We start from the raw sequence: 12,394 nt of genomic DNA on the forward strand, positions 1-12,394 counted from the left end.
GGAGCCTATCCCAGCCGACTCCGGGCGAAGGTAGGGGACACCCTGGAGAGGTTGCCAGTCTATCACAGGGCTACACGTGACCAAACAAACAAACTAGCACAGTCACATTCCCACCTACGAACAATTTGGATTCACCAATTGACCTCAGCATGTTTTTTTGACTGTGAGAGGATGCCAGAGTCTATCACTCACGTAGGCTATGTGGATGCTCATGACATTGTGGGTAGACCTAAGTAATGTTACTTTTTTCTGAAAGAGCAAGAATCTTTTCAATAGATGTTTTTCTCAATTAAATGATCAGAGGCTGCTAAAAACAGGCCATAGTCTGATACTAAATCAAAGAACCGTATTATGAACTCACATAACTGAACTAATTTACTGAAATGGGAAAAAAAAAAAAAAATTCATCAGTAACAGTATTCTGATCATGACCAAACTGCATGTCCAGACAGCAGCAGTTAAAATACTGTAATAACGTTATCGATCCGTTATGATTTATCAACTGTACCCGACAGGAAACTTAGTTACAGCTAAAAGTAAAAACTAATTTAGGACGCTTGCAAAGCTTGGTTGTCTCTGTTTCTTTAAAAATGTAAAGCCCGCCTCTCCGGCTGTAACAGTACAACGATATAGGATCGTTCTAGCATGAACGTCACGATCCACCTACTTTTACATGACGTACAAGTCGACCAATCGCAGATCTCTATAGGCGGGCTTGCAACTAAATGACGGCGATGTGTTTCAATGAGAAAGCCTCTTTGTGTGTTGTCAACGTATATAAGACATTTCTGCCGCAGTTTCTTTCTTTGGAATAATGTCGGCTGAATATGATAATAGGTAAGAAAACCACGTATGGCTTGCATGGGAGTGTATGTTTTAGCGTTTAATGTACTTGTTTTCGTATAATTGTTAGATTTTAGTATCGACTACTTTTCAGGATGATGATATTGAGCGATGTGTGCTGATGTTTCTGTGGCCGATGAACGCTAAGGCCTGTCCGTCGCTTGCCTGAGGCTAACGTCTACTGGCTTTGCAGTTTTATTACGAAGGATACGGATGTTAGATTTGGCATTATAGGTTTAAAGTTATGTTCGCTTCATAACGTGTCTATAGGATTATTAAAGGTGGCACGGATGGCGGCGATCGCCGTTGCTCCTGAACGTAACTGAATAAAATGTAATGGTTACCGGCGCTTTGAGTAGCACGTGAATGACCCTAAGCTGGGCCTAAATTCCATTTCAGATGCCTTTGTCGTCAATGGTGTAAAATTGTAAATTACGATTAATTTGAAGCGCGGGATTTCCGATTTATCACACAGGATGAGAAACTTCTCGGCGTTGGCGATGCAAATACCTTTTGGTGGTTTGGTAGCTTTTGGTATGGTACATGCGAGCACATGGTCATGGTAGTTTAAGCGGGTGCTTAGACAATGCCGTTAGCGGAAGCCATTCACTGCGGTTAGACATTTTACTCATTGTATTGCCATAGGTGACTGTATTTACTGGCCTTGATAATCAGTGCCCAGTTTACGGTTATTTAAAGTATTGGTCATGGACTTTGCGACTTGTGTGTCTTATTGAAAGGCCATCCGAAGGCGCACAGGGCCTGTTCGTTGTGGCTAACTTGTAGCAGGCCGCGGCTAAAACCAGCTAAATAAGGCTCAATCCTGAAGATTTTCAGCATCAAAGCCACGTCAGTCTTTCAGCATTCAATTGGTTCGTATTAACCCGAAAATAAATCGCCATTTGTACACTAGCAGACTCTACGACGTTTCAAGTTCCGACCGTTTTTTCCATCGACTCGCTTTTGTCTTTTTCCAGTCCTGAGATGAGAAACGACCATCTTAAATGTATGCTGGAGAAATGGCGGACTACTAAAAAGGCGTTTGCTTTACAGCACACGAAAAAAATGCAAATCCGTTTAATTTTCTCAATCCAGAAATGAGAAAGTCGTAGGCCAGTGACATGTAAGCATAAAATTGTTAATAAGCAATTAAAAATGCTTTTCCCCCCTTATCTACAAGTTATGTTTTACTTCATCCAGCCACCTTCCTTATAACCTAACATGGTGGCAGGAATCATGAATGGAATTGTTTTTCCATACCCTCCTACTATGGATGGAAGATTGCTTAAATTGACTTTAACTTCTTTAGGATTGGTCAGAGACTGTTGTATTCTGCTGTTGTATGGATGGAGCACGTTTTCAAGGAATAATACTGATGATTTTGTTGCCTTGTCTTCTTAGAGACAATGGCCCAGAGGGCATGGAGCCAGATGGGATCATTGAGGTAAGCCCTCTATATCTATGTGCTTATGATAGCTAACATCCATGAGAACACAGTAGAATTCCCAACTGGTTTCAAACTATCATTTTAGGTAACCAGTTCTAAGTAACGTGTGAGATTATTATGCCTATTGATTTTTAAAATTTATTATTTTTTTTAATGGATGTACCTTCTGGGCCTAAGTGAAGCCAATGCATAAGTGCTTAAAATCTATATTTCTAGTTGCCAGCAGGGGGCAACTTGCCTGATGCAGAAATGCCAGATTGTAAAAGTTAAAGGAAATTATCCTATTGACATTTGATCATATACCCATAAGTTGGTGTAAGCAAATGCTGGTTTGACTTGTTCAATACAGCACGATGTTCTGCCAAATTCGAGTCTTCAAAACAGTTGTCCAGAAATCAATACCTGATGTCAAAATGGCTATGTCCATCATTTATTTATTTATTTATTTTAAAAGTCTATGATCAGAACACCCAAACAAACTTGTAGAAGAAACTGTAAAATGACTATAAAACACATCAAATCTAAAGCATGAACTTAAGATATGTTTGAATTTATTTTTTTACCGTCTTCCCTTTTTCAGAGCAACTGGAACCAGATCGTGGACAGTTTTGATGAAATGAACCTGCGTGAGACACTGCTCAGGGGAATTTATGCCTATGGTTTTGAGAAGCCTTCTGCTATTCAGCAAAGAGCCATTATCCCTTGTATCAAGGGTGAGTAAAAGGACCACACAGTGCAGTTACTATTTTTAAATGACATTTGGTGTTTTGCAATAATTCTTTAATTGTACAGGAGGGCCAGCCAAAGTTGTAATTTTTTCCCAAAAATTACAAGAATGATGTATAGCATTCAGTCTTACCCAGAGTAAAAGCACACCGGCAGTACGGCTACATACCACGTTCTAATTTTAGTCTGCTAATGTTGGAATACCATTGTCGAGTTGGTTTAGAAAACGTTCAACGGTGAGTGTTTTGTCAAGTTACTCTAAAATGTAGTCTGATTTTGGAAAGGCAGACAGGCGTATGGTGGGTTAGCAAGCCAGTTTAAAGACACTGCCTCTGACTGAAGGGATTAAAATAATTCTACAAATTCAAATAGTGGAGATGTGCCTGACTCTGAATTTTCCAAGTGGACTCAGTTGCCAGTCTAGTTTGAATATTCAGTGGTGTGGGAGTGTTTCCTGTCTTTGCTAACAGTGACTGACAACAGCAGGAGCAGATGAATTATGTGAGATTGCAGTAAAACCTGTTGCACAATCTCAAATTCAAAAGTGAGCAGCAAACAGAAATTGCAGGGACCTTAACTTGGTTACATTAGGCTTTTGTTTTCAAAGCAAATTAATCACGGCTTGCATTGTCATGTTTTGGACACGACAGTGTAACTTTTTATCACCTTTGGTTAAAGCAAGTTACCTGAGACTGATTGTCTGTGGCATGTGAAAGTATTGTGAAAAAAGTTTGCTTACTTGCAGCACTAGGACTATCACCACCGATGTGTCTACACTGAAGAATATCTGAACGCTGAGCAGTGTCGGCTCATAACGTGCAGGAAACCAGATCTGGAAAATGAGGATACCTTTTCCTCTTTTTGGTTTCCCTCTCTCTTATGCTCTTCCTTATTGCGGAACAATAAAGTAATCTACAGATACAGTGTTTACTATCAATACTTAATGTAACATAAGAGTATTTAGCATAACTGAAGACATCAACCACATATCGCAGTGCACTCAGCTGCTCCAATCAAACATAATTTCAGGTCATGTAATTTAAAATGATCCTGCTTGTAGAGAAAAATCCTGAATGAACCGTTTACTGCTTGAAATTTAGTAATGAGAGAACATAACTAGATAATATTGAATTGTAGATTTTGGTGTTTGCTGCCTCTGGTGAATTGGTTTTAAATTCAGTGATAACTGTGCAGCAGTGCTGATTGTAACTTTGAGTGGTGTTTTTTTTTTTTGTTTGTTTATTTTGTTTTGTTTTGTTTCCCCTTTTTTATAAGGTTATGATGTGATCGCTCAGGCTCAGTCTGGCACTGGGAAGACTGCCACCTTTGCTATTTCCATCCTTCAGCAGATTGATGTGGAGCTGAAAGGCACTCAGGCTCTGGTCCTTGCTCCAACTAGGGAGCTGGCTCAGCAGGTACAGTCCCACTAAAACTGATAATCTAGGTCCTTCCCCGTGTCTTGTTCCGAAGGTCTTGTATGGTAGTCATGGAATTGATCTGTGATAGGAATCGTCGGAAAAATTATGCTTGAAATTAATCTTGCTGGTTTCTAAACACACTTGATTTGGCCCACTTCTCAAAAAATGTCCATACAACAAACGCCTACAATGATTCTACAAGAACCTGGCTACCAGTTTCTCATACTAGTCAATTGTTTTACTATATCTTTAATGAATTTGTCAGTCATGACTCTAGCATTGCTTACTTCACAAGAATGAAATTTGACTGCTGTTAAAGTAGCCGAAGTAAAGCCTGAAATGTAGAAAAACCCAGAAGAGACCACTTTTTGTGTTGGTAACCGTTGTCTGTGTTAAGTCAAATTTCAAACATCTCATGAAGAATGCGGGAGGATGACCTAACATTACCTTAATGGAGATGCTTTATTTTTCTGTGACAGTAAACACTGGCAGAAAACCTCTACGTTATCGTGGAAGTTACTGTTAAATGCTGTGCATCAGAAAATGCAATGTATAATTGTGCGGTGAGGATATTTTTTCACTCTCATTTAGGCAGCTTTTTGCTGCAGGTATTTATTGCTGTATAATGATGAAACCCATGCGTGTCAACTGACTCTGTAAACCTCTGGTGTGTTGTTGCTCTGCTTGGCGTTCTGCTGGGTTGAGTCTTCAGGACAACAGGGACCCAGAGACATGATCATACATACATTGCCTCTGAATACAGCACCAGTTACACTTAAATTTATGTTTGTCCTTAAACCTTACTTACAAAACATTCTACATAAATGTGTTAGTGCAGAAAACTGTCTAAGGGAATGTTATGGTTTCACGTAACCAAGTAGAGTTTTGTTATATAGGGCAAATATTAACAAGTGTAGCAAATTTTGCAATATTGGATGGTAAATTATAGAACTTTTCTGGAATTAAAGATGGAGATCATTGCACATTCAGCAGAAAAACATATTCGAATAATGTGAGTTCTGAAGATCTACATTCGGGGGGGGGGACCCTTGGCATTGCCTAATTAAACCATTATTGATTGAATAATACATTGAGTTTCTTTCACCTTTTATTTAGATCCAGAAGGTGGTTCTGGCCCTTGGCGACTACATGGGAGCCAGTTGCTATGCCTGTATTGGAGGGACCAACATCCGCAGTGAAGTCCAAAAGCTGCAGGCTGAATCCCCTCACATTGTGGTGGGAACCCCTGGCCGTGTCTTTGACATGTTAACTCGAAAAAACCTGTGTAAGTTATCATGGAAATTACTGTTAAGTGCTGTGCATCAGAATATGCAATTTATAAATGTGTGGTGAGGATATTTTTCCCTCTCATTTAGGCAGCTTTGTACTGCGGTTATTTTTTGCTGTATAATGATGAAACCCATGCGTGTCAACTGACTCTGTAAACCTCTGGTGTGTTGTTGCTCTGCTTGGCGTTCTGCTGGGTTGAGTCTTCAGAACAACAGGGACCCAGAGACATGATCACACATACATTACTTCTGAATACAGCACCAATTACACTTAAATTTATGTTTGTCCTTGAGCCTTACTAGTGAAACATTCTACATAAATGTGTTAAAGTGCCGAAAACTGTCTAAGGGAATGTTATGGTTTCACATAACCTAGTGGAGTTTTGCAATATAGGGGACATATAAACAAGTGTAGCAAATTTTGCAATATTGGATGGTAAATTATAGAACTCGTCTGGAATTATAGATGACGATCACTGCACATTCTTCAAAAAAACAAGTTCAAATAATGCGAGTTCTGAAGATCTACATCTGGAAAAAGAAAACCCTTGGTATTGCTTAATTAAACCAATATTGATTAAATAATACATTGCCATCAGCATGTTTTTGAGTAACACTGACACTGTTGCTGCAGTGTGCTCTATGTCTAACAAATGTCAGACTTTTACAAGGTTCAGGGCTAGCATTTAATGAGCGCCACCAAGATGGTTTAAACTTTTGAGTTCAAGTCTGAAAGGCATTACTACTTTACCAATGTAATATGCTATGCACCAAGAGCCAGATTTGCACCATCCTTGACTGGACATCATTTGAGTAATTGTAATTTGTGAGTTACATTGTCAAATACAACAGTTTTTGTTTGCAGACAAGAGAACAGAGAAACAAGATGAATAAAGGAGTCTGACATGTAACACAGGTCCATAACTGAAACGAAACCTTGCTGTGCCCTAACCACTTCCTGTTAGCTGGATTTTTGTGCTGTCCTTGATACTGGCACATTGGGCATAGAGAGGTCACAATATCACATTTTGCAACCCTGCCTATGTTACATCCAACCTCTGTAAATTTAACAAAGTATATGATCAAGATTAACATAAAATTAACGTTTTTGCAGCTTCTAAGTACATCAAAATGTTCGTACTGGATGAAGCTGATGAGATGCTTAGTCGAGGATTCAAGGACCAGATCTACGAGATCTTCCAGAAACTGTCAAGCAGCACACAGGTTAGAGTGGAAAACAAGTTCTTTGGTCTGAATTTAATTCCTCAGCAATCAATGTCGGGTTGTTTTTTGTTTTTTTCCCCTCCCCCTTCACTTTGGTTGAGTAAAAGCTGAGATGCAGTTTGTTTTTATTTTGGTAATTACCCAAATAATGGATGTTATGAAAGCATTATGTATGACAGAATAAAATCTGCTTAGCTGTGATAGCTTTACAACTAATGTTTAGTCTGACCAACTTTTTTATTTTTTTAAAGGTTGTCCTACTGTCAGCCACCATGCCAGCTGACGTTTTGGAGGTCACAAAGAAATTTATGCGTGAACCTGTTCGAATCCTTGTAAAGAAGGAGGAGCTGACCCTTGAAGGCATCCGCCAGTTCTACATCAATGTGGAAAAAGAGGTGAAACATTTAAGGGCTGGAGAGAATTGGTGATGTAATGCCGTCATTGATTAAAGCGGGACATTGCAGAAAGGTCTGTGCCTGGTCAAAGCTTGATACCTCCAGAGATTACGCCATAAAATGCTCCGGCACACATCTAGGCTACAAACACTGAACAATGTGGTGCTCTGTAAAAACTGCAAATTTAAAATGATTTATACCAGTACAAGCACCTGCTGCCATCATGGTGTGCTTTGTTGAGACTACAGAAAAAGGCAGCATTGTCCTATTTTACATTTTTGTTCCCACTTGAGGATGATATAGGCCATTAGAAATCAGTTGTAAGTGACTAATACTAACAGACCATGTTTTGTGTGTAGATGATTATGACTTGTTTATAGCTTTCCACATACAAATTTCCGCCCAGCTGCTGTTATAGTGTGGTAAGCTAATGTTTTAGGTCACATATGTAAATAGATTTGCCAGTTTAGAAAAGTTTTGCCCCTGACATAGTTAGCTGCTGTTTGTTGTTGTGTTCTTAGTTTTTTTTTTTTTTTTTTTTTTTTTTTNTTTTTTTTTTTTTTTTTTTTTTTTTTCCTTTTCTTTTTGTGTTTAGGGAGAAATAAAGTTACCATATCCTGTTAAAGTTCGATTCCAGTGACAGTAGTGAGTCAGGTACTAGTCAGAACTGGGCCTGACCTCTTTTGGCCCCAAAGCACAATTCTGCTAAGTGCCCCCACTCCCCTTACCTGTGAGTCTTAGTCACATCTGACAGAGTGGTCTAGATTAAAGTTGTCATAGTAATTGCATCAGCTCCAATCAAAATGCCCATTTAAACCCAAATTTCCTTTTATGCATAATATTATACACTTGGCAAACACTAATGAAGGTAATAAACTGGCAATGTAATGTGTCTTACCTTGCTTGAGCAAACTGTCTGACCCTATGTTCCTCAGGAATGGAAGCTGGACACATTGTGTGACCTGTATGAAACGCTTACCATCACACAAGCTGTCATCTTCATCAACACAAGGAGGAAAGTAGACTGGCTTACTGAGAAGATGCATGCCAGAGACTTCACTGTTTCTGCTCTGGTAAGAGCCTGCCATTTTCAAAACTGAGAGTGTTTTTTGAAAACCATCTGAGCCTGATTCCCTTGCCATTTTTGGCATCTGTGAAAAATGTATCCAGCTGGACATTTGGACTGTTGATGTAGAGTATTTCCAGAAAATACAGTAGAGCCAAATTGGATAACTGAATCTTCACTCAACTGTGCCTTAAGTACTGATTTTGTCATGCCCAGTTCTCCCCATATAATCTTAAATTTTTTCTTTCAGCATGGTGACATGGACCAGAAAGAAAGAGACTTGATCATGAGGGAGTTCCGCTCTGGCTCCAGTCGGGTCCTTATTACCACTGACCTGCTGGTATGTACAGGAACAGTCTTTTGAGTCTTTGTGGATGACTGAAAAGTCCCCCCCTTTTTTAAGTTTTATTTATTTTAAGTTGTTTACTTTATTTGAAAATGGCTTCTTTTTTGTGCTAACCACCCATGTCTACCTATGCAAGTATTGTGTACAGTCCAAGGTTCCCTCTCCTTCCATCTGCAGTGTTGGTGAAGGACTGAAAGTTCCTTGGTAGAGAAGCTTATCTGGCCTCCACTGTAGCTGGGTTTAAGTCCTTGACTTACAACTAACTGCCAGATTACATTTAGATCACCAGTGTTTCGATATTTGAGAAGTTTTGGTTGGATTGTACTGTTTGCTTTTTTGTTGTTGTTGTTGTTGTTTGGGGGTTTTTTTTGTTGTTTTTTTTTTTTTTTTTTTTAAAGGTGGATTACAACCCTGAACTGAAACAAAAAGTTGACACTTAATCTCAGTCATGTCTGCATAAATGACATATGTGCATGCATCTAAAGGTCACTGTGTTCTTCCTCAGGCCAGAGGTATTGATGTTCAGCAGGTGTCCCTAGTCATCAACTACGACCTGCCGACCAATAGGGAAAACTACATCCACAGGTAAAACACAGCTAAGGAAGTAAACAAGATTGGTTTTCTCCTGTATAACTGTTTTACAAAGGCATTCTATAATATGGTGACTGCATTTTGTTTATTAGGCGACATAACACGGCTTCCATTCATTCAAAGGTCTTGCTTCTATAAATCTTTTCCCTTTCCAATGTCAGATGATGGATCTTTGGTTTGCCATGTTCATGTCATTGGTTAATGTACTTACAACTTCCTACTTGTTCAACAATTACGATCAAGTCAGAATTTCAAAACATTTTTGGGGACCTGAAATTTGGGTATCCATGGATCCTTAAAATCAGAAATTATGCAAACTTGAGGACTTAAGATGAGGTCTATTTTGCTGCTCTGCATACATAACCATGCTCATCTTAACACTGTAACAGTTAAATTGCCATAATGTACTATTTTCTTTATTTTTTCTTTTTATAAAGGCTGCCATTACTATTTCTATTTTTCTATCAATGGTTTACTAATTCATCTAAGTGATTTATTTCACAAAGCTAAGCTGTTGAGCAACTTATTTAAGGTCCTTTAGTTATTTATTTTTAAAGACACAGAGTGTATAAAGCCACACATTGCAAAATGTAAATGCATATTAGGGGCAAAACGTCTTGTGTAAACTGAATTCCAACACAAATTAAAATGGCTTGCTGAAGTCAGTCGTTTTAACCCTCCCGGAATTTGAGAGTAAATACCATGATTAATTTGCTGAAAAGCACAACATAGATCCTTTTAAGACATTGCCTGTGCTGTAAATGAATCTGTATTGTTTTCAGTCTCACCTGCCCCGACAGTGTGTCTTTCAGGTTTGCAGCTCAAAATGTATTCTTTCAAAGTCTTCTGTCTTTGAAAACTTTTCACATTGAACTGTGTAGACACCACTGTCAAACTGTAATACGTGCTCCTTACCAGGGATTGGTGACAAAAGTGATATGGCACGGGTCTGTGTGTCATGGTTACATTATGCGGTCACATTAGACATTACATAGTGTTTATCTCTATTATTAAGGAATAGAAAATCTCACAATTGGACACACATACGCAAGCCAAAGTAGGTTATTAAAGTAATCCAACCCAAATGCCATTGTTATCTTGCACAGTATCGTCAACTTTGACATAGTCATGCCTACAACTTTCTGTCTGCTGGGAACACATGCAAGTTGTAAATCTTCAATTTTGTAAATCTCATTTTCCATTCTATGACATAAATGAATTTTCCAAATACTCTTGTAACTGCCAAATGCGCAGTAAAACATTTCTTTTTTTTTTTTTATTTTGTCAGGATTGGCCGGGGTGGTCGTTTTGGAAGAAAGGGAGTAGCCATTAACATGGTGACTGAGGATGACAAGCGAACCCTGAGGGACATTGAGACATTCTACAACACCACCATTGAGGAGATGCCTATGAATGTGGCTGATCTTATCTAGAAGACTCCACATGCCCTTTGTCCACTCAAACTGCTTATTTTAGAAGTAAAATCTTATTTCTTATATGATCTCAATTCTAAAAACTTCCTTTTGCTAAATTGCACCATGACTTTACATCCAAGCATTTCCAGTACTTTCTGTCCATCTTGGAAGGATACCTTACTGAACTGCTTCATCTGTCTGCCATAGTCCTTTGTATCATATCAGCATCTAAATCTACCCAGCAGCTAATTCTTTTCCAAACCATACCCACATTTCCAAGAGCACATTTTTAAAAGTACAAAGATGATGATTCCTGCTGTTATTTTACAATATATCAATTACCTAACTCAGCTGATACAATGCTAACACAGTGATTGCAGCTTTTGTGAAATGTGGCAGTGATTTGCACAGCAAGTGCTGCACTGTTGGTTAACTTAAAGATGAGTGGTTTGCACTGCATTTCAGTTTGGCCTCAACATAACCATGTTCTAAATTCAATGGAAAGTGCAGCGCTTGACCAGATTAGTATTTAAACAGCCTTCAGTGTACTTAAACTGACTTCAACACACATCCGTGATCATGTTAAGAACAGCAGTTTTGGGGTCTAGAGTTTACAGGGCATATTCAATAAAGACCTGTATAGTAAAATCCATCATGAATGAGTGGCTTACCATTTTGATCCTTATACTGCTGTTTCTTATATGCTTTTATGGCTGTTGTACTTTCTTATTTACTTGTACAGTCATTTGTGCAGTAGCATTCAGTTGAAGACTGACTGACCACAGTCATTTGGAGACGAGAACAACGGTGAGTTCTGTGGAGACTTGGCCTCCTGACCCAGGTGTTCTGGTGGGATTTTAATCTCCAAGTCTTTGACATTATTGTTCATTTAGATTTTATTTTTAAAGAAAATACTGAGTTTTTGACAAGGTGGCGGTCACATTTTGTAACCTACCATCACAATGTTGGGGGAGGTGTTGGTATCTGACATGAAGGGACCAAATTACATATGATTACGTATATAGAGATTATGCCCCCTCTCCATGCCACCAAAACTCTTTCTAAGCTCTCATTTTAAAATGCTTGTCATCATGGGGTGTTTGGTATCAGTGCTATTTTTTAAATGAATTTATGAATTGTTAACCTTTTTGAGACAGAAGCAGTGTATCAAGTTTTCTACATTGGATTCTGTATAGTATTTATTTTAATGGTCTTTAAAAAACAAAAATAAAGGTTTCTCCTTTTTAACAGTGTAAACTGGCCTCTGCATTGTTGAGTAGCAAGGAAACTCCTGTGGCCAAATCACATGTGCAAAGTATTTTTTGATTTCACAAATTGCAGGAAGACTGTTTGGGTAACCTCCAGTCTGCTGTACTTGAAGTTTTTAATTATTTGCTGCTGCCATCTAAATACTGCAGTTTGGTTCAGCTGCCTATAATTGTACACTTTAACGTTTGATCAACCTTCTTAGGAGCTTACAGCTTTTCCGCATCGTTTGGATAAAGTTTCACATTTTTTTTTATGACTAATGAACCATAAAACTGCTGAAGTTCCCCCTTAGGTTATCTGTATGATTTAGGAGAGATGTCTTCAGTCTTGACTTTATTTAGAACATTATAGAAGTCGTTACAAAG

The 12,394-nt window shown here is 38.5% G+C and overlaps 1 protein-coding gene across 1 annotated transcript; it reads left to right on the forward strand.

Annotated features, from left to right (window-relative positions):
• The first annotated feature begins 770 nt into the window (after positions 1-770).
• Positions 771-12,017, forward strand: LOC103365478 (eukaryotic initiation factor 4A-I). The gene is made up of 11 exons (XM_008292918.1): positions 771-837; positions 2,245-2,287; positions 2,871-3,003; positions 4,292-4,431; positions 5,551-5,719; positions 6,838-6,947; positions 7,199-7,342; positions 8,278-8,415; positions 8,659-8,748; positions 9,260-9,339; positions 10,634-12,017. The coding sequence occupies exons 1-11, from the start codon at positions 815-817 to the stop codon at positions 10,776-10,778; spliced, it is 1,215 nt and encodes a 404-aa protein (XP_008291140.1). The 5' UTR covers positions 771-814; the 3' UTR covers positions 10,779-12,017.
• The last annotated feature ends 377 nt before the right edge of the window (positions 12,018-12,394 follow it).

Source organism: Stegastes partitus, unplaced genomic scaffold (assembly GCF_000690725.1).
Source record: "Stegastes partitus isolate 25-593 unplaced genomic scaffold, Stegastes_partitus-1.0.2 Scaffold844, whole genome shotgun sequence".
In the NCBI taxonomy this organism is placed as follows: domain Eukaryota; kingdom Metazoa; phylum Chordata; class Actinopteri; family Pomacentridae; genus Stegastes; species Stegastes partitus.